The 23,068-nt window shown below is 38.7% G+C and overlaps 1 protein-coding gene across 2 annotated transcripts in view; it reads right to left on the bottom strand.

Moving 5' to 3' along the window:
• LOC128902254 (guanine nucleotide-binding protein G(q) subunit alpha-like) overlaps window positions 1-23,068 on the bottom strand; it is a 133,548-nt gene that overhangs the window by 85,259 nt on the left and 25,221 nt on the right. Inside the window, exons 1-2 of one of the 2 annotated variants that reach the window (XM_054184851.1) lie at window positions 5,318-6,030; window positions 3,314-3,498 (exon numbers count right to left, since the gene is read on the bottom strand). In XM_054184851.1, coding sequence (XP_054040826.1) covers window positions 3,314-3,498; window positions 5,318-5,324 — 192 coding nt within the window. In that variant the 5' untranslated portion in view covers window positions 5,325-6,030. Of the gene's footprint in view, window positions 1-3,313; window positions 3,499-5,317; window positions 6,031-23,068 lie in introns of those variants that run through there. The other variant, XM_054184850.1, reaches the window with a different exon arrangement.

Below are 23,068 nucleotides of genomic sequence, written 5' to 3'. Positions count from 1 at the left end.
GTGGGAATGTGAGAACTTAGAAGATTAAAATGAACGGTCTTCTTATGTCAGTATTTGAAAGGAATGACAGAAGCATGGATACACAGTTCAGCTTTCTAAAAAGACAAATTGTAAAAAATATAAACCTGTATTTTAGTTTAAAAAAATGTGCATTTTTATATCTGTGGTTGTTCATGAGTTAGTACCGTACACTCACAAAATTTTGCAAAGACAGGCAATTTTGAGAATTGCTTATGAGCATTTTTTAAAAACTAAGGCTTTCCCATATTTCATAAAATACTTCTTACTCTAAAACTCAAGAACCATATGAAAACTCACAACTTCTAGTTAAAAAATAAGTAACGGAAGCACAATAACATTTACCCAAAAGGAAACTAAAAACCAGTCCATAAGCCACCATTTCCTATGACAGAAATTCCTAAGAGAAGAGATCACCCTCACCCATTATCTTAAACCTCACTAGAGCTCATATTCTGAAGCTTAACACAAAAAAGAAGTGCCTTTCACATTATAACTCTCTACCATCAGTTCTGAGATATTAGATTCTAAACACTAACAGTTACATTTCTCAATTGACTTTCGCTACTATGATAATAAATCTTTCAAAACAGCCTGGATTATAATAATACAGGACAATATATTTCAGTCTCTGCCTCTTTAGTTATATTAGCGGATATGAAGCCAACACAACTCCACAAGAACTAACTTGCTAAACTTGAAACTTGCCTCTTGCTACATTGATTATATTAAAATAATCCAACCTAAATGTTGTTGTGATGTTATACAGCACACAAAGATCGTAACTGCCTACTTAACCAACTTTTTGATATGAGAGCACTTCAAATTCCAGCAGCATTCAGAGATGCGAAACACTCCAATTTTAATAATTCCCAGTGGTACAGTAAGAAGAAAGCATTTCTATTCTAGTGTCGAAGTCTATCACAGAGCATGAAGAATCTGACAAGAAAAGTGTCACTTTTCTTTAGGCCCAATCACATCAATACCAGATTGAGCTGCAGTTTTCTGAACTATTGCGCAAAACAACTACTGTGCTAAAAATATGCTGTTACTCAAACTTTGAGATATTCTCTCCAGAGATAGGACTTCCTGATAGGAGATTCAAATTAATAGGAAGTGCCCTTCCTGTGTTTTCTAGACTGCTAGGCTAATGAGTTTGTTTTCAACCGCCTTTAAAAAAATAAGGAGCAGATTAACCAATTGATTGGCGTTCACTGCTTTGAAGTGAAGTGACTTTGTATATGAAGTGTAAATGTAGTAGATCCCAATCTCCTCCATTCTGCCTCAATGCTGTAGCAAGATTGGTTTCTCCCTTATTTCCAAAGGAATTCCTACAGGAATTGCCTTGAGACCTTGTCAGTTGCTGACTTCTGTTTTACTCTGCATGTAGCCTTATCAGAAACTGACGGGAATGCTTGTCAAGTAGCTGAGCACAAAGATAGGTTCCCACTTTGAGTAAAGTTATTTTTATATAGAGAAAGTGAACAGCTCTGCCCATGTGTATACAGCTATGCCAAACCTAACCGACTCACTCCAACTATATAAAAACACTATATTAATTCAACAGTCTTAACTTGAACAATAACTACGGAACGTACACTCCATAGTATAACATAAGGAAAATAAATTCCTGATTTACAACTAAGACTTAGAGATACCAAGGCAAAGTGACAATCAATACCAATTTTGACGAAAAAATGATTGCGCTTCACAATGAACTAACTTTTCAGGTCAGTATGCTATATGCTTTGTGCACAGCAAAAAACATGGAGGTAAATGGTTGAAATACACATACAAATGCAGTTTTCTTTTTAATACTAGTTACACATTTGTTTTTGATTTGTGAGGGATGAGGGGAAACTAGACAGCTCCAGCATACAGATAGACTAGGAAGTTCAACAGTCTCTTTTACCAATAAGGACAAGTTTTTCAAATTTTTTCATGTGCACAAAAACCCCCATCCTCCATTCAAGAAAGTTCACAATACGGATTTTGACAGACAGGCTCCTCCTGACTTCCCAGTGCACCAACCCAGGCTCCTCCAAGACTGGCTACTGCAACATAACATCACCAACAATGCGATGACAATCTGCAATGACTTTGTCAGATGCAGATGGAGAAACAAAGCTTCTTTAACCTGGCAATAAGCTTTATCTTTCCTACTTCTAAGGAAAGTAAGATGCCTTAAAACACACATAGCAGTTCAATTCTAATGATTAAACTTCATATATGCAGACACAAAAGATTTTCATCTTATGAAATTTATTTCGTACTGTCTTCCCCAGTTAAGGGAAGCTTACTTCTTTATCGTAAATGTCCCTGTTCTTTGATAGCTTCTGACATTTAAAAAATAATACAATAAAAGAACTTTTGAGTAATTAATCAGAAAAATTATTACTTTCATCCAGGACTACTAAATTATCATTAAATACTCTTTTCACAAGATTGAAAGCAAGGTAAGCCCTCCACTTGCAAGAGATCTTAAACTTCCGCCTGAGAAAGTTGCTGATATTGGCTCAACAGTAAAAATCAGAACAAGTTCTCAAGAGCTGTTAACAAACAAAGTCGCACCACTCCTGTGAGAACTGGGAGATGTAGTCATGTAATTCTGTGCCTTAACATGTATATTAAGCATTTCATTCTCCTTCGTGGAATGCTTAAATTATTTTACTTATTCTTCTTTTAAAATGGAAGTATTTAAAAAAAAAAAAAAAAAAAAGGAAGTCAGGCTAGCCAGAGATGAACCTTCCAAACATTTCAAATGTATTTTGTCCTTTTAAACGTCAATAACAGCATCAGCCTGAGAAGAATCTGACTGTTTTAAGGCCTTGCGTTGAAAATTTTATTTCACAATTTCTTCACACACAAACAGGTATTCCCACCTATTTTTCAAATAACTTGCATTTTTTTCCACATGTAATATTAATGGCAAACCTTAAAAAGTTAAGTTTCTGCTACACATCAGAAGAATGGCTTGACTGTGTTCTGGCCAGAGCATGGCCTGGGAGGAAAAAACAAGGAGTAACTAAAGTCACAGTCGAACAGCAGCCTGTCATTAAACCTCTGCCCTGTGACAAATCCCACAGGCATCTTGTTAAGAGCAGCTCTCTCAGCACCTTTGTGTTGTCAAAGCAGCAGAAAGGGCAGAGAACTTAAGGCAGGACTGGAAGATGCCCTTCTCTTCTGAGCTTCGAGCATGATTTGTGTGATGTGTAATTTTTTTGTGACCTTCAGTATATTTCCTAAAAATAAAAAGAGGAAAAGCTTCAGCTACAGAAATAAGCAAAGATCTCACCTTGTTGTGTTCATACTTGTATGGGATTTTGAGTGTATCCATGGCTCTGATCATGGCCTGCATTGCTGTAAAGATATTCTGGTACACCAGTTTTGTAAAGCCCCTTTTGTCTTCATCAGAGTAACCTGATCCATGAATGATTCTCATCTGCTTGATAAACGTGCTTTTGCCACTCTCTCCTGTGCCTGCAAGACAAATAAGAAGGATACGCTTTAGCCACTGGACACAAACACAACTTTTTTTGCACAATGCTGACAGCTTGTTTAGTGCAGGGCTGAGAAGTGTCAAGTGGTGCTTGGCAAGGACCAGTTCAGTGCTAAACAGCAGCATCAGTAGCAACTGAAGTACCACTGAATTGAAATTTGCATTTTCATTTAACAACTAAACCAATGAGTAAAAACTCCAAAGTGTACGCAATATGACTGCATATTAAGAACTCTTTCATTCTTGAAGACATAATTGTCCAAATATCTAATTTCAGGTAATCATTATGAGACATTTTATCACAAAAATTCAGGAAGTAGGAAAAAAATTCATCTTCCTTGGCCAACTTTCAGGACATTATGGTAGGCAATGTACAACCAGTGTTTGTGTTTTGGTTGGGGGGTGGGTGGGGGTGGTGGTTTTTCTTTTTTCTTTTTTTTTTTTTTTTTTTTGTAAAGCGAGTAGCGTAACAATTACAGCCCTGACAACTTTAACCTCAGAAACAAGCCATATCACTGTTAATTAAAATTTGGCTCATATTCATTAGTGGGCAGTCATTCCTTCCTTCCTTTGAATTTCTTTGTGTCTTTGTACATTGTACTGAAATTTGTACTTCGTACTAAAGTTTGTTAATGAACATTTCTGACTATTTGTCAATTTAAAGTTAAGATCTGCTTGCTGGAAATTTCCCACAGGATACATCACACATTTTTCCTTTGCTCCAATTCAGTGAGCTCATCCTCTGTGACTAGAACAGCTTATCTATATTATTCCTGTGTTTGCTTAAGAGGAGGAGTTGAAATTTAGAATCAGCAGTTGCACAGCCATATAAACCCTGCGTTCACCCAGCTACTCAGCCCTGCAGGAAACAGAATGCACGCGCCAGGGTGCATTGTTCAGTGCTGTGCTTTTCAGCCTTTCGGCCTGGGTTTTATTTTAATAATTCCTGTGAAGACTTCATGCCTCATACCATAGTACTTGTGTCCCAGGATAAAGGCAGCCTTATGCCCCTTACATAATGTTTTAGGTGTCTTGACAGAGAAATGTGTTTCACAGCAGTGCAGTGCAAGTTTAAAGGAGCAACCCTCAATCATTTCTCAGATAGCACACTGCAAAAATTTAAGCTGGAAGCATCTAAAAGCTTTTGCCTTTACCATGAGCATCATTTTGAAACCTTCAGTCCCATTTCCCACACCCTTTTAACACAAGTCTTCCTTACACACACATTCTCATAACATCAAGCGTGATGCTACATACCAACCAGTTTTAATTTCTCTGGGGAGAAACTGGTTATTATTGTAATAAAGAAGTATGTGCTCTGAAGCCGAGAAGTAAGACCAAACCTGCTTCCACTATCAGCCTTCATGAGGATCCTCAGGATCCTCAGTGCAGGACCCCTGCACTGTGGTCAGGAGTGCACTACCTGCGCAGGCCACCTCTGCAGGACACTGCCACCAGGCAGAACTTGCCCCACACAGCCGGACAAATTCACGTTAACCAGGCACGGGCCTTCGCGGGAAGGGTGATGTAGTATGGGCCATCCTGGGTCAGTGATCCCTGCCTGTCTTCCAGTTCATCAGAATCACAAGTAAGATCTTTACACTTCTGTAATCTACTAGTGGGGAAAAAACATGACTTTCCTTAAGACTGTACAGAATTACAAACCTAGACAATACAGAACTATTACACAGTAAAAAATACTTTAGGCTACCCTTAAGACCACCACAGTTTTTCTCTTTTTCTGAAACCTATGAAACAGAGCTATGTCCTTTATATATAGAGTAAAATCAAGTGCCATACCATACATTTTTCAGTAATTCTGCGATACTGTCCAGCTTTTCTGCAAGGTATGTCACACATTTAGTATAAAAATCTGTTCAACATGAACCTATAAAACACAGAATGGTATATGAGATGCCTTTTGGACATGATTAACCCTTTTATTAAAGATTCTGCTTTAGCTAATGCATAGAAAATTATTTCCACCAAACACCTCTGAATAAGCAGAATACAAAGTGACTTCCAGTTTTGGTGCTGACGCTTCCCCACATGGGAATCGAGATTTCTTCAAAGCGCCCAAATGCAAGTTTAACATAGAGATACAAAGCACATGCTTGTATTATCTACTGTCTTAAAACCTGAAGCTTCTAATTCTTTTAGTTCTTTATTGAGAGCGTAGGTAGCAATTGGTATCACGCATGACACACACAAGAAAACACAGTGGTAAAGCAAGCTGCATTATGTTAGAGAGGTTAGTATTTCAGACTATTTACACCTTGAAATTGAGTCTACAAAACCGCAATATGTAGGAAAACAGAATTAAAATCCAAAGAAGAAACTAAAATTTAAGTCTGCGTCTTACTCAGCTTTGCAGTTCTGTAATTGGGTGTCACTGTACTAATAGTTTGTCAGCCTGAGACCAGTAACAGATTATACTTGGAGATCTAAAGAGACGCACACAAAATATGTATTTTTGAATAGATTTTTTTATTTATGTATGCATATGAAAAATATATACTGTATATAAAGTACATATAGCTACCCATACATATATGAAAATGGTACCTCTCTCTCTCTTTAAGGCCACCTCAAAGTTTCCTCCAGTCTGCGCCTCCCCAGTTCAATGCCTGAAACTACCTTCTTGTGCCTGCCTACAGACTAATTTTCTGGTTAAACCAACAGCAACAATAAGAACATTTCCAGTCCTCTTAACTGCACGAAGTGTTACACGCGCATGGGCAAAGTGTGAAAAGCATCCTGGTGAAAAAGGATATGATGGAAATTTTCCAGCACAGAATGCACAAAAATAGGACAACAGAATATGAATGACAGACAATAATAAAATTTACAGGACTGCCCAAAAATTACGAAAAAGTGAAAATGTTAGTTTTCAGCACAACATACAGGAGCTCGCAAAAACTTCCCATTGATAGTTCATCTTAGATTGTTATGATCAAAGGCAGAAAGTAAATATTTTTATACGGTTGCTGACAAGAAACGCATACCAAGAAAATTTCAGGTATGGCTTTTTTTTTTTTTTTTTTTTTTTTTTTTTAACAGTGGCATCAATTATTTCTGTAAGAAAAAGTCCTGTTTATGTGAAAACTACTTAATAGTGATAAAACACCATTTACAAGTATGTCACTAGAGATTTGCTCAGATACGTCTTCCCACACTAAAATAATTGGAAACAAAACAAGCAATGTTATTTACTATCAGAGAAGCAGGGGAAAATTTGGCATAATGAATTATCAGGGTTAGCTAAGCAAAGCTGCAATCATTACAGCATTATTCCTAGTGGGCTGTGGGATTTTAAACTATCACTGTTAACAGCACTGAGTCAAACCTAGATTTGATTGGTTTTACATCTTTTTTGGCTTTTAGAATCCCATGACTGGCATTATAAGATCAAGATGTTGACTGATAAAACACCAACTGCACTTTCTACAACCTCATCCATTACAGAGCAAGTTAAGAAATACAACTTGGCAATACATGCCTAAAATCTTACCTATCACCATAATAAACAAAAAAAACACCAGATAACAGTCTGACCAGGACTTTTGAGTGGGCTTGTTTAGCCTGGTGAAAAGAAGAAAACTTGAAAGGGGATTAAAAAAAAAAAAATAATAATCTACATGTCCCGAGAGGATCTGAATGCCTTACAGCTTCTGCTAACTGCTGCTTCTACCACTGTCACCTCAGGAATACTTCTAGCTGATATAAGGAGAGAGCAACAGAGCAGACCAGCAGGATGGACCAAGAGGGGATAAAACTATACTGAGAACCATTTTCTGCTGCTGCCGTTGCACGTTTAAATTAGTCAAGACTTGGATCTAGTTCTCTGAAGACAGATGAGTAATATCTTCTCGTCTGTCAGAAGACAGTTGAAGGCCACACAACATACCTGAATCTTAATAATACCACCCTGCCTCCTCATCTTTTAAAAACAGTGACTTTCCAAAAAAAATCCATGATCCTAATATAACCCGTGGGTGGTACTTTGGAGAGAAGGCAATGGGGTGACTGAAAAAAAAAAAGGTAACTTCCTGATTCAAGCACACTGTATGACTGGTCATTTAACTTTTTAAAAATTCCCTTCCAGATAAAAAAAAACAACCCAACTGACGAATGAATTTTCTAAAAGCAGTAAAGAAATGCCTCAAATACTGATAAATTCCCATTCAACCACACTACAGAGGATTATCAAAGCTTGTAAGAGCTTAGCATCTTACAACCTGGCAAATCTCTGAAGACCTCCCCCAAATTTTTTTCTTCAAATGGTACCATCAACAAATATTACTGCATCATCAAGAATTTTACAACAAGACATATGAAGTCCCCCCAGCAGTATTATGTGCCAAAGCAGAACCAGGAAGGAAGTCAGGTTGCTTAAATGCAGCAGTAATCCCTTATGTGCATGCTTGCACTCACACACATACATACATATTATGCACAATTTATTGTATTGTTACCATGACTCCTGGTGCACGTCCTACAAAAATAAAACTACAAGATGTTGAAATACAACATTCTTTACTCAGTGCAACTTAGAGAAAAACTTATACATGGTTATTTTTGAATAGATGACAATCACTTACTGGCAGAGTGGCTTCAATACTCACGTGGAAGGAAGGCATAGGAGAGTAATTAAAAAATAATTCAAGACTAGAAGCCTAGTCTGACAAGTTTTGCTTTCGCATGGGTGTGCAATGCATACCTGTACTTGTTTTCACATTCCTCTGCATTGTAAGTTAAATAAATCTGAAGTATCATATCTTGAGTGTTCAAATACAAGGCTGTTTTTTAAACTAAAACAACAAAGATGCCATTCTCTAAGCAAAATCCACATCGGTATCTGTTAAGAAAAGAAACGCTGCTGAACTATGCCTGACTCTCTGACACTTAAGTTTGACCTATGAAATCGCAAGAAAAGAAATGGCTATATTTTATTGTTTGAAATTTCATACTTAAATTAGAAAGAACAGGACATTCTTAATAAGTAAGAAAAAAATCCATAAAAATCTACTACCCTGTTAGTCACTATTAAGAGCTGTTAAATCAACTGTGCATATTTTCACAGAAGACTGGCTTTTAGCTTGGGATTCAGTGCCAGAAAGAAGTTGTGAAGTACCTCGAAAGTGAAGATTTCACTTCTGTTGCAAGCCTGCAGCATTCTGCACAGTCTGGGCGCAGCCTGACACTTCTATCTGCTAAACATTTTTCTACTTACAGTATTGCTATACCTACACTGTTTCATCAGTCATGTATCCAGAAAGAGCAGTCTGTTGTGCACTGCCTCACAGCTTTAAGAAAAATGCAGAAATCAACCTTACCAGGTATTAAGTAATAGAGTAACTCCTACGAGGAGTAAGAGCTAAAACAGTAATAGAGAGATGACACATGAGAAGAAAAAATACCTGATTTCAACTATAAAGTTGTATTTCATTTGGAAGACAGCTTTATGTCCTCTGCTACTACTAATTCAACTACAGAGAAAACAAAAAATATGGTTTCTTTTGTTGCTCTTCCAGCAGTGGAATGCAACAGGATCACATTTCTGCTGAAAACCAAGTATGGCCCTACATGAAAACATAGAAACTGTGCAGAATTCAGGCCTTGGACTGGCCTGCCTTTGTAGGTCCCACAATATCCAAAACGTATTACAGAATGCATGAGATCGTCCCAGGATTGGAAGCAATGGAGCCAGTCTGTCCTACCACTTGGAACAGCAGCTTTCAGGCTCACCATTGAAGGCCACTGTCAGAAGGGATGCCGGGCTGGTAAAAACCAGCTCACCCCGTAACACTTCCGTGCAAGTTCTGGAGCACAACGAGATTATCTCTTCTCCGTCAAAGGCGGCGGCAAGGCTAGTGAAACAAGCAGGCTCGTAAACAAACAGGTCTGTCCATCTGATGTGGTCAAGCACCTATGCAGACAGGTTCCTCATCTTGAGCCTTATGAATGGATCCTTACCTCTACAGCCTTGACCATCACCTCTGTAGAGTTGTCCATCAACTTCAGGTTGGTACAGCTATTGCCTAGCACTCCTTTCTAACTGAAGCCCTTCTAGTACTCAATGCAACTTTTTCTCCATTACTCAAAAAATATTATCTCCATGACATACTGTATCTCTGTATCATACCTCTTGAAAGATACTTCAGTACCAACCTATACCTCCAACCATTTTATATGATTATAAATTAACTTTTGGAATTGAACGCTTTCATCTTGGTCATAAAAACTGAGGTTTAACACCAAAGAATTTAAACAACAACTCATCCAGAGACATGAGTAGAATTTGTATGAGGAAATATTATGAGCCTTGCTACTGAATATAGTAGGCATATTTATATTTTCCGTAAAATGAACAGCATGACTGTACTATCTTCCTGCCGTGATTATCAAACTCCTTCATTAACAGATTACACCTCACAAGAGTCACTTGACATTAGGAAACACAGAATCATAGAACGGTTTAGGCTGGAAGGGACCTTAAATCCAATTCCCTGGCATTGGCAGGGACACCTCCCACCAGACCAGGCTGCTCAAAGCCCCATCCAGCCTGGCCTTGAACTCCTCCAGGGAAGGGGCATCCACAGCTTCTTTGTGGAACATTTTGGAAGGCATTTCAGACTAGCAGAAAAGACTACGGAACAGGAAAGCATGTGAAGTTTCAAGGAAGGCAACAAAACAAGCCAGAAAGGGACCTAAGGTCTCCTGATGGCTGTTCCTACACCAATGACACGTGATTTTCTATTTACATTAAAAACTGAATGGAATAACTACAAAAAGCTAAGTTAGGAGAGAACTCGAGTGATGGCCTTTGAGATTTAACAAAGCACATGTTTAAATTAAGAGCCATTAACAAAAAATCTGGGAGAGGTGTACATACTGTTCTATTGCTAAGTGTTTGCTCCACTGAGAGAATGTCTTTAATTTAAAATCACTACATAATCATCATTTTAGTAATTTTGTTCACAATCCACATCTGCATATTCCACTTGCTTTCAAAAAAGGAAGCATATAATCATTTTGCCATTCACTAAATTACCTCCTCTGTATCATTTCAGTAATTTATAAACATTTAGTTAAGATGACTATCAATATTCTATGAAAGAAAACAAAATATAATTTCATGAATGACTCACATTACAACAAAAAAGAGCCTGGCAAGATAAGTAAAGATTCCTTCCAAAGAAAGAACGGGTGGAATTCTACGAATAAAGCCCAGGAAGCAGAGAATTACATCGAATAAGTAACACGAAATATCTACATCAATGTAGAGCGAATTGTTCCAAGAATATTCTTGAATGTCTTAAACGTTTATGAAAAACTAAGCAAATGTCATCCATTACAAAATAGTACTAAAGCTGTTGCATCTTTTCCTTACCTGGACTACAAAAACTGTATCAACCATCTTTAAGAATGGAGGGTGAGGGGTGGGGAGGTGTCCCTCTCATTGATCATTGTATGCATCAATACCACGTTGTACTAATGAACTTCTCCACAGCAGTGCAGAGGAGCTGAATTCTCTCACTTCTTTAAAAAAGGGAAAGAAAACCTCCCATTATGTAGACATTTAGTCTAAATGCTATCTAAAGCAGAGAAATCCTCTTACAAATTTAATCTGGTTGTGTTTGAGCAGATAATAAACTTTGCTTGTCACTCTAGTGCATCCACTAAACTCAAAGAAATAAAGCTAATACTCATCCTTATTGTACCAGTGACACAATTAAAACAGCCCAAGTGAGTACTACAACGAGTTGCAAGACACAGAATTGCCGTGTCTCAAATTCACTAAAATTGAATTTTAAAATTTAAAATTCAGCTGATGTTCTGCCGCTTCTTAAATGAATATTAATTCAAGTTTTTTTACTGAAACAAAACCTCTCAAACTCCTTCACAAGAAATCCAGTTAATCTAATATAGCTTTGTGCCAGATAATCAAAACCACACTGTACTACTGTGCAGCTAGGCACAACCCATTACTGGAAGTGAGCATCTTCCCCTCTCCACCTTCAATTCTGAAAAAGACAAACCAAAACCAAACAAAAAACCATCCCTCCCTCCCCCAAAAAAACGCTACCACCCAACAAAGCAGAACCACCTCCTTATCTTTTCAAGTTATAATCAGATAATTTTCACAATTCTAGAGTGATCTTCTTATGGTTTGGGTATAATTCAGAGGCAAGAAAGTAAGAGAAGAGATAAGTCGGCTGCCTTCACAAAGGACAAGTAACTCCTCAACATTTCAGACAGCTTTGTTAAATGGGTTCACAGGAGGACAGGACCCCACCCTGTGTGACCTTCTCCTTCCTCCTGTTGAAAGGATCCCTCTGAAAAACTAGGGACACCCTGAAGAGAAACAATTCTTTACAGCCTGTGCTTAACTTTACAGTTTTTTGGGTTGGAGCAACTTCAACAAATTCTGCCTAAAGAGCTCATCTGTGCAGAAAACATGCCACAAATGAAGTTTCGCCCTCAAAAATACTTTCTTTATGCTACTTACAACTCTACCTGACAGCAAACTGTTGAAAAATCAGCCAATTGCATGCTGTTCTTCCATGGAAAAAGTATGAACACCACCAGAAGGGAACACCAGCATTCGTGCGGGATGGTACAATGCAAATTCTTACCTTCCTTGCACAGAGGAAAGGCCAAATTTGTCTTCAAAAACCTGTGCGTAAATAATTTCAAATGGGTTTTTATACCTACGTCTGAGGGCAGACTATAAATGAGACTGCTTTCCAACACTAAGTAGACTCCAAGGCACAAACGTGTTAGAGTTGATTACTGTTCCCAAAGCTGCTTGGTTTTCACCCAAATGAGAAGCCTGATATAAAAATCCACCAATGTCCTCTTCACCCAACCTAACATTTTCTCATATTGTTTTAATATATATCTTCTTTGAGGAGATCAGTATCACATACAACTACAAGTAACCCAACAGGTATGAGTTTTGTAGGCTATCTACTAATAGAAAAAGGTAGCAATATGCTGACCACCATCTGATTTCCTGTGAAAACTAACTTAACTACTACTTGGATAATGACTGGGACTGGGGTTAAATCTAGTAACTTTCTGTTATATTTCACCTATGGTCCTTCACCCAGGCACATAAATTGTACTGAAAATGCCGGGGACTCTGACTCACATATCCCTACATGCCCTGCAGGTCTCCAGAAGCTCAATTTCAGTACGAGATCCTGGTTTCCTGCATTGCAGGATTAGGCTTGACTTAGCTCTAAACTTTATTAAGGAAGATAGTTATATAAAACGTAGGAGAAAAGGAAGTACTTTTGCCATTAAGTAAGCCTATCTAATAAAAGGTTTTAAAATAAGTTGGGGAAAAAAACACAAGCATCTTTAAAAAAAAAAGTTGGTTAATACTCAGTATCTCAAATAAGATTTTCTTTAATGGGCAGGGAGTGTGTGGAGAAAGAAATCACCATGTGATTACTTAAGGCTTATTACAAAGCAATTGTTATCAAAAGCATCAAGATGGTTTGATGGTAAATAATTTAGATATTATCAATGTATTATAAAAATCTGTAATTACTTATTTTAATAGTGTTGCATTTTCTATTGTTACATTCATTTGTAAACTGAACTAATAGCATCTACTTTTCAAGTTGATGTTTCAGGCAGCTTTAACTACTTCATATGAGGAAGTTCATTGTTTAAATTCCTTTCAAGTCTCTTTCATTTTCTGTTACTCAGAGCGATTATGAACACACAGACATAATTCCTACTCCTAGCAACTCAGAGAGACACCATTTCAGGGACAGTATAAACCACTTTTCTTTGATTAATCAAAAGCAAGGACAAATACTGTTAGCATTCAAAGTCATAATGTTTTTCTTTCCTTTTTACCATGGGAGGGAATAATGTACCTTTACTACTCTAAAAAATACCTACACGTTTAGAAAAAGTGATTTTCGTGTCCCCCCCTCCACGAGCTAACATTATTCTACCCGAGTGAAATTGCCGTCATTAAAACTGGAAAAGGAGAATCTGGATCTCTTGATATTTTCTATTGTCAAAAATAGTTATCACGTATAAGGACATGTCTACAAAACAACAGCTGTATTTACCATGCACACCAAGCTTTATACTTCGCATGTTCTGCTTTCATGAAGTGTATTTAGAGTTTTTGCTATTTTCTAATTTATGCTTTAAATAAATAGTGTAATACACAGACAGTATACTGATGTGCACTTGCGTCCATCAGAAATGCCGGTAAAAACCAGTAGGTTATGTAATTTGTTAATTTTTAACAATGTTAACAACAACTAAATGCAAAAGCATGAAAACACACTCTTCAAAGATTATTTTTTTTTAAATAATATTTAGCCTATTTTATGTTTGTGAGCTGTATCTTGAGAGCCTGACATAAACTTCTGAGCTACCACTCATACAAAAGGGTTCCATCAGGAGCTGAAAGGATACAGTAGAGCATTTTGTTTCTTAGAATGTGAAATTACTTCAAAATTAATTGTTTTGCTATACGAAAACCAGTATAAATGTATCTTTACTGAAAACAACAGTCACAGGAACAGTAGCACTTCTGTTATGATGCAATTCTTATGTCAAGCGACATTTCTGATACTACTAAATATCATTATTTTACATTAAAGACTAAGAATAGCAAGTGCTTCTTAGTGTTTTGGAGCGTTGTTTCCTCAAAAATGGTTGGCCACTGCTTCCAGAAAAGCTATTCACTCAAATTCTGGGCTTTAGCCTAGATACCAAGGAGCATTTCGGGCGGGGGGCGGGCAAACAAATGAACCCCTTTAATTTTCAACCTTCTTATATGTCCTTCATTCATTCCAAAGAAAGAACATTTTCATATGGATTTAGATGATTAAAAAATAAAAAAGAAAAGCAGATCATGCTGGTTCTTCTAACAGATGAAGAGTTAAGAATATTTTTTCCACAAACCTATGTGAGGTCTCACTGTGTCAGGTTATGTATTCCTGAGGAAGACACTCCAGCTGTCCCCTCGGCCTCTTCTGCCTGTGCTTTTTTGCAGTTTATGCTTCAGAGTGCTCTACGTTGTCTGTACCAGTAAGATAACATGACTGCTGTTTTGGAACATGTAATTAGACAAGAGTCGACTTACCAGTATCATTATCAAACTTACATCAGAAACATAAAGGAACTATGTATCAAATGTCAGTATGCAGATACCTGCCAGACAGTTTACCTGGTCCATTCGCTCACCCAGCCCTAGATGTGAGACAGAAGGATGCTTTCATGCCTCAAATACACCCCAGCACTGAAGTGATAAAGTAATTTTTGCTTCAGTCCAACTACAAATAAACAAGGACTAACAAATTGCAGGGTCTTGCAAGCAGAGCCCTGCACTGACTGCAGTGAAGAGTCTGCTGTGGTAATGAATGATTTTTAAAATAATATATCTTACAACATGTATTACACATTGTATATCTTCCCTGGTTTCCAAAGAAAACACATCTTGAGGGCACCATAAAGGCAATTCTGTCTTAATGGTGTAAGCTAAGCACAAGTCTTACAGCAAATATTTTTGTCTCATATTTAACCCTTTTCCCTCATGCCAGTGGGAAGGGGATGGCTCTGTGCTCCTTCTCCTTCCCCAGGGAGACTGAAGAGGTGCCGTCAATCCAAACCCACACCCACCTGGTTTCAGGCCCACTCATGAGCATCCATCTCACTCTCATTCACCCCCACCCCGGCGACTCCATCTGGGGCTGGCCTCAGTGCCATCACAGCCCACCACAGCATTAAACTTGGGGCGTGGGGAGGTGAGGGGGTGGTTTATGCATTTTTATTTTTTTTTAAGGGACAAAGAAGAAACACCCTACCAGAAAACAGAACGGGGCAGACATAACTGCTGCAGGGGGAGCAAAACGCGGGTGAGTTGGTGGGTGGAATGGCAAGGCCGACACAGATACCAGTGTCAAACTGGCAGCCATGAGGTGGCCTGGAAAGTGCCTTCCCCTTCCCCTGCAGGGACAGGGCTCCTCCGGCCTAGCCTTCGCGCCACAGCCACGCAGAGCTGCCCACAGCCCAGGGCTCCTCCTCCGGACAGCCGAGGTCTAATTGAAAGTTTCTCAGAGGATATTAAGCAACACTGAGGGAGGCCCTGTCCCCGCAAGACCTGTCCCTTACAACCAGCAGCGCTCCTTCACGCCTTCTCCCCCGGGACAGAGGCAAAGCCCAGCAAAGCTGACGGCCCACGACAAGGAGCGCTGGTACGGCAGCAGCGCAATGAAAATGCAACCATTTTTCCACTTTTATTTTCATCCCTCAAATAACCCGAGAGGTCGAGGAGTTGGACTGGCATTCCCCTTGCGCCTACACGCACTGTGCCGTTCACAGCGCTGCGTGCTCCTCAGCACAGGGGCACGGCTTTGTGCACGCACACGCAGGCACCCACCACGCACACGCAGGCACCCACACGGAGCGAAAGCCCAGCCGGCTCCAAGGCCAAGCAGGCTGTAAATCCACCCAGAGGGAAGCACAGTTCCAGATATTGTGGCACATTTCCTGCAGCTCACGGCAGCCCATCCTTAACTTGAGAGTGCTTTTTAACTGCTGTTTCCCCTGGAGAGAGTCACTAGCTACCTATCTTTTTTTGTGGTCCTCCGGCAATTTATGTCTTCTCAGCCACTGTAAGGAGCTGTGGCTAATTAAGGAGCTCATCCAAAATGAAGCCTGCCCCTCTGTGCACCTTTTCCCCCCGAAGGAGAGGGGACCAGGGCTGGCCAGACCGTTAGCTGGACAGGAGCGACACAACCGCTCTACTATCATATCTCAGGAAAGACAGCCCACGTCTAATGTCAACCATTTCAAATCCAGCAAGATCTGAATAATATTAATAAAGACTGAAAAAATTAATGCTTTAATCATGTCTCTTGCTTATTTTAACGTGAACACACCCACGTGCACACACACACATACAGAGTGATGAAGACTCTATAGACACAAATACACCACCGGCACTCTCCGAGTTTAAGAAATCAGGTCAAGGGTAATATTACCAAAGAACAATTTTATAATTAAAAAAATTATAATTAGATTCTCCACAAAAAAAAAAAAGAATCCCTGGTTTTTATTAAGAAAAAAAATAGAAAGTAAATTGAATAGCTAAGTTCTGAGAGGACATCCTTGCTAGGCTTATACACTACACCATACAGGTATTTTCACACTTAGTACACAATTACAGAAATGCAGCGTTTTTTTCAGATGCAGCATTTGCTCATGAAAATAGCTGAAAAGTCAAAAAATTTTAAGCTTGGGTGAAGTGAAGGATGAAAGCTATTAGTGGGTCACTAAGAACACGGTATGAGAAGATACCGGGGACAAGTGGGCAGGTTTTACTGGTCAAAGCATCCAGTCATGCCATTTTGCACTTGCATTTCTAACATCACGGTGTGGTAGCATGCCATGCCACTTCACGCATCACTTTCCTAGGGCTGAAGAGGGTAACATTTTAATGTTCTGCTTCTCCAGCAGAAAAGTAGTCGGGAGGCAGCACGGTGGAGCACCACGCTGTTGCACAGACCACCCGTGCCCCTTCGGGCTGACCAGCCTTAGCCCAGCTCCAACATCACTGACCTTTTGCTCAGCTGAGCTACTTCAACAGTGCACAGAAAACATCAGCCGCATCTCAGACAAGTGAAAACTGATGGCTAGCAGACTACTGTGTTCTCCTCAAGAGAAATTGCTGATCCTCTTTATAATTACCTTGTTATAGGCTGAAGGTAGACCTGATTATGCAGCCTTGTATACACCAGGTTATTACCTCCTCTGAAAATTTTTAGAATTTTTTACCCTTTTTATTTACTTTGCACACACAGTATCAACCAAGAACGGCTAGATTAATAAATAACTGCCTTTTATTTATAAAGATAATAAAAAATGTAAGATAATACCAATCAGAACACAATGGAAACTGTGTATAAGCAATGTGCCTTGCTGCCTCTCAGAAAAAGTATCCATCTCCTGGATACTTTTACAGTATTAGAAGAAATCTCAAGAAATCCATGAACTAGATGCGTTCTGATTTACAGCTACTGTTTTACTCAAACATCATCAGCTCCAGCCAATAACATGTACTACCGAGATGTGGTTATGTACCTTAGAAAAAGCCCCCTCCTTTCTCTCCCGGAGTCTCTTCATAGCTGACCTCTCCTGAAATGACATGTGGCTTCCTGTTTAATGAAAGTCCACATACTCTTCATTGCCATATAAGTAAGTTATTGGCATTATAAATTCTGGTTTACCTCTGCATCTGAGAGCAAGTTCTAAATTCACTTACATCCCTAGGTAATTACGTTTTCTGTGGTGCTGGGTTTTTGTTTTACAGGCATTCACATAATTCTGCTTTTCACTAGTTATACTTGTGTCTAGTTTCACAGAGATTACATTGAATATACTGGTAGCCATTTTCAGCGCTATAGAGCAAGGTACTCAAGACCGTGCTTATGCTGAGAATCTGTTCCTATTCTGATTTTGTACTGCAAAATACATACAAATTTATTTGTCAGGGCAAAGAACCATAATGCAATTGCAGCTCACACAGGGACAAGGTGAAGGGGAAGGACTTCTAGTTTCTGTTAGCCTTTCTTTTTTTTTTCCTTTCTAGAGGAAACTTTTACTTCCAGGAAGTAAACATTTATTTTACACGTCATTCCTTTGCACAATATTCAAATGAAAAGTGTTCCAGTCCAAATTTTTAGTTTATGTTTTAGGCTATTAAAATGTTATCCACACGTTCTTCATAATTTTTTTGTATTTCAGTTACACTAAAAAAAAAAACAACCGAACAACCAAGTGCACATGCAGCTGCCAGCACAAACCACAGAGTTAAGCATCCAAAGCTAAACAAGGATTTACTTCCAACACCCACAATGGCATGATGCAGAAAGGTGATTATATTTGGCACCTCCATATTTATTTCTACTTTTGCATCACTCTTTTTATACCCTAGCAGTAAAAACACTGTAACAAAGAAAAAAACTAACTTATTTAGAAATACGCCAGGCCTGCAACTGTAAGGAGGTCCCTGTGCGTAAACGTGGAAGAAATGTCTGATCTGAAATTCCATCAATTTTCAAGTTAAAAATTAAAAGACTTTTTTTTGACAAACGGTAGTCTCTAATTCCCCTTTATATAGGATTGGGCTGTCTGAAAATGTATCGTGCATGAAAAACTCTGGGAAATGCCACAGATGTTATTAGAAATGTTTTCTCATTCTCTGGCTTGCTCTATGAAGAAGGACGGAAGGAAGAAAGATATTACAGGTAATAGCTTACAATGATTAAAAAATAGCCTAGACATTTTAGAAGTATAAAAACCCGGCGTAACACCACTAGTGCCCTAAAGGCTTTCAATCTTGTATAATAGAAGTTAGTTTTATGGATAGTACAAATGTTGAAAACGCTAACATTTTTCAACACAAAGGAAACTATTGAGACAAACACTGTTTCCTCTGCTACCTACACAATCTCTGACCCACAGACCCCTCCATACAGCTTTCAGTATCATTCTGCAGAATTTGCAAAATCACCACCAAAGACAGAGGTGTTGCCGCCAGTGACCCTAAACTCCCTCTCACAAACTTCTCCTCATAAACCCACCGGCAGCTGCCCAGCCCCTCTCCCTGAAGTCTCTGTGCTGTGCAAGGCAGGAGAGGAGAAGAGAGGACAGCTGTGTGTGGAAGAAACCACCTGCCAGCCAGCTCCCCCTGGCACAGGCACGGCTTGGCCCTTGGTGAGGGAGTCTGAGGGAAGAGCTCCTCTTCCACTCACAGACCAAAAGCAGGCAAGGCAGTTCCCTACGAAACTCATGGTGCAGAATTTATTTCTGGAACATTTTAAGCTCTCTCCAAAGCCTTCAAGCATAAGGAACATGGACCCATTTAGCTGCCATCACACTGGTGAGCAAGAGGTGACTGGAAAAAGATTAGGATGCCGCTCATCAGCAGTGCTGGCCAACCCTATTCCACGCTTCACAACATTTTTATTTTCAAGAGGGATGGGAAGCAGAACACAATGCAATAGACAGGTAGTTCTTAACTATTCTCACTTTTCCTCTGGTCAGCTGCCAGTTTTTGAGACACTTTGCTGACCCCATCTGTTCCATCTGTCATAGACAAAACGGAAGAAAAAGCCCAGCTGCTCCAACACTATTGCCCCACAGACCCAAACACCGCTCGAAGCCTTTGTGCATTAGTAAAAAATTAACCACTGCCCCCTCCCAGGTAAATACACAGAAACTGCTGAATCATGCATGCACATCCAGTGTAATCAACACCTCATGCTAATTAGTGGTTACCTCCTCAAAAATGTTTGCCATGAAGAAGCTACAGTTGATTTTCTCTTACAATGTGATCTCTAAAAATGTGTAAGCATTCTGACATTTTTATTTGGTCATCTAATCCCTGGCACATGGGAACAGTACCATAAAAGACAACCAAATTGTTTTGGGGATGGTCTTCAATTTGTAGCTGTTCGGGAAAAATAATGTCTAGTTAATAACAGCATGTTTGTCAAGTCTGGCAAAGCAACTTAGTTGACCAAACTATGCAGTTAAAGACTACTTTCTCACTGTGGCAGAGAAACAATAAAAATGTAGAAATGTGTTAAAGAAAGACAACAGATGAGTGAATTCCAGATGCCCTGTGTTATTCCCGGACATAACATTTAAAATGAATGCTTCTATTCAGATAAATATCAATCCTTTTTGATTTTCATCTGGGATCAGCTTTAAAATCTGATGACCAAGTTTTCTCATGCTATCTTCACAGCTTTCTGTACTTCAGTTTCATCTGTTTTCTAAAGATGAAGGAAAAAACACATTTTAAAGGCTTTTGCACAAGTTTTCAGATACTAGTGCTTTTGTCAGGTATCACATAGCTTTACTTCAAACTGCCACATACTTTTTTTTTTTCCAAAAAAATAACTTAGAAAATAAGAGTGAGTTTCCTACACTTTAATAAGAAACGTCCAAAGTGGGACAATCCTGAGAAGATAAATTTCTGAGTCTTGAGTGTGAAGTTACTTCTGCAATCTGAGTTTGTAAGAGAAAACTTACACTGAATTTGCATAAAAATATGAATTTTTGCACTATGCAGCTTAGGGTCAAAATACTAAAGTTCCACTACCAGAACTACCATAAATTGTAAACCATGTTGCAGCTAAGCAGACCCAAGGCCGTTTTCAGGAAAAAAATAAGAAAAAAAACCCCACAACTTTGTAATTGTTATGTCCTCCTACACTGATTCCACTGATATCAGTGGTAAAGACAAGACATAGCCACACTTAAAAAAAAAATTAAGTTACAGAACAGCTTGGAAAAAGATATTAAAGAAAGTGATAATGACCTCAGGAAAGGTTAATCATAACCCCCTTTTTTTTGTGATCCTTATTAAGGATTTTATTCTGCCATCCTTACTCTTTAAGCAGTCCCAACAGATTACTGCAAACTATGGCCTTATTAATATGCATGACGGTAAAAAACCGAGGCTAGACATAAGAATAGTATACTGCAACGTGTATTTTAATCATTTTAGAGGCTTTCTTGAAAAATAAGGAATAAAGAGCATTAGATGCTTTCAAAAATTCTCTGCCCATCACTTAGTAGCCCAAGTACCTAAATAGTTTTTAACATGGGGGAGAGGAGTCTAAGAACAGAGTCACCATGGCGTGAGCAGCTACCACACATCAACTGCTCCACAGCGTTTTTGCACATGCAGCTTCAGTTATGTGCAAACATCAAGCTTTAGCAAACTAATTTATTAGTCCTCTTTCATTTCAGTAAGACCTGCTGGACTCAGCATTAATTTCATACAAAGATTAAACATGTTAAAAAACACCATCCTAAAAATTGACTTCATCTATGTTATACCATGCTAACAAATGACAATTTTATTTTAAGAGTTCAGTCTATCATTTTCTAGTAACTGCTGTATTTCTAAACTAAGCCATCAAATGAAAGCAGCAGAACACTTTGCTTTCTGCCAATTCTCTACATTTACTCTAGTGCAACTCTATTGTTACAGGTTTATTATTAACCTGTTCTAATGTTTTTTAACTTCTATTTGAAAAACAATTCTTTGCAAGGTATTTCATTACATCACAAAACTAGGTGTACAGGTCATGATCCCTCTCCTTCTCAACGCAGAGGCAAAACAGACGTTTACCTGAATGAGAATATATTTGAGCTCAGTGTGATTACACCTGTTGTACATGATTTACCACCCCTCAACAGAGTTCCTCACCAATGTGCTTATGTTATTGCTGTTAATTTTCATTACAGAAATCTGTTTACTTATTTCTAAACAATCAAAAAGAACAGGTATCAATGACACTTTCCCACCTTACTTTTAAGGCTATTGGTACTTGACCAATAAGTAAGTACCAATCAGAACCAATTTCAAGGCTGTTTTTCTTGTTTGTGGGGGTTTCTTCCCCCCTATAGATCTCAGCTGCATGCTAGGTTTTACTGACATTTAAAAAAAAAAAAATCCACACAACATTTTTCTCATGAGCTATTCATTTCAAGTCACACTTAATAAAATGTTACCTACATTGCTGCTTTGCACCTTTATGATTTTTTAGAAACAGAAGTCAGTATCGAGAACAGTGTCTGGGCAGACAAGCTACTCCATTCAAACTACGTCTCCATACAATGCCATCTGGATTTATTTAAAACCCTGCTTATGGGTGCTCCACAACCATACATACTCCCTTTTGACCATACACCCTCCACTAGAAGGTGCATAAGCTGTCGTCAGTAAACACAGACACTGTGACAACAATCTGGGGCAAAATTAAGTGCAGGTGCAGCGATTTGTACTATACACTAGCTTCCATTTACACAAACATTTTCTCTCTCAAACAATAGATGACTGCGCGCAATCTAGTATTTGATTAATTCTGAAAGGTATGTGAAATTTTAAGAAATTCTACATTTTTATAGCCCTAAATACTGTGGTCTAAAGCCTAAGACGTCTTAGATTCTTCTCTTCCCTTGCACAGGTATTTCCTGAATCAGCATCTACTATCTGGTGGTACAGTGTTGCTGGCTATGACGTTTGCCTGCTGCAGGACAGGACCTATGGCAAATAAGCTATAAAAACAGAACTTTCCAGAGGCTGTCATTTATCGGGTCTGTATTCAGCCTGACACATTTATAAAATCACCGCACTTTCTCCACAACTACAGTGCAATCACACTTCTGGCATGCGTGGAGTAAGCCTGGCTCTCCCAGAAAGCACTGGCTTTACTAAGCATGTGCATAGTGACTACAGTATGTGTGTACACTACTTTTACTCTGAGAATTTGAGTGGGCCCTGTAAGAACATTCATAGGCTGCAACCTCTTGCACGGCAACTAACTGACCCACTGATTATTCCTGGACTGCCTCTGCAAGAGTCCAGATTAATATGCCCTAACATGTTGAGGTACCTACTCTTTGAAAAGAAGAAAAATATATTCAGCATACACTGAGCCGTCCTAAGCTATATTCACTTTGGGCTACTCCAGGCACAAGTATTATGAA

The sequence above is a fragment of the Rissa tridactyla genome, chromosome Z, assembly GCF_028500815.1.
Source record: "Rissa tridactyla isolate bRisTri1 chromosome Z, bRisTri1.patW.cur.20221130, whole genome shotgun sequence".
NCBI classification, from domain to species: domain Eukaryota; kingdom Metazoa; phylum Chordata; class Aves; order Charadriiformes; family Laridae; genus Rissa; species Rissa tridactyla.
Note: the sequence above shows the minus strand (reverse complement) of the source record. Positions and strands in the feature narration are given on the sequence as shown.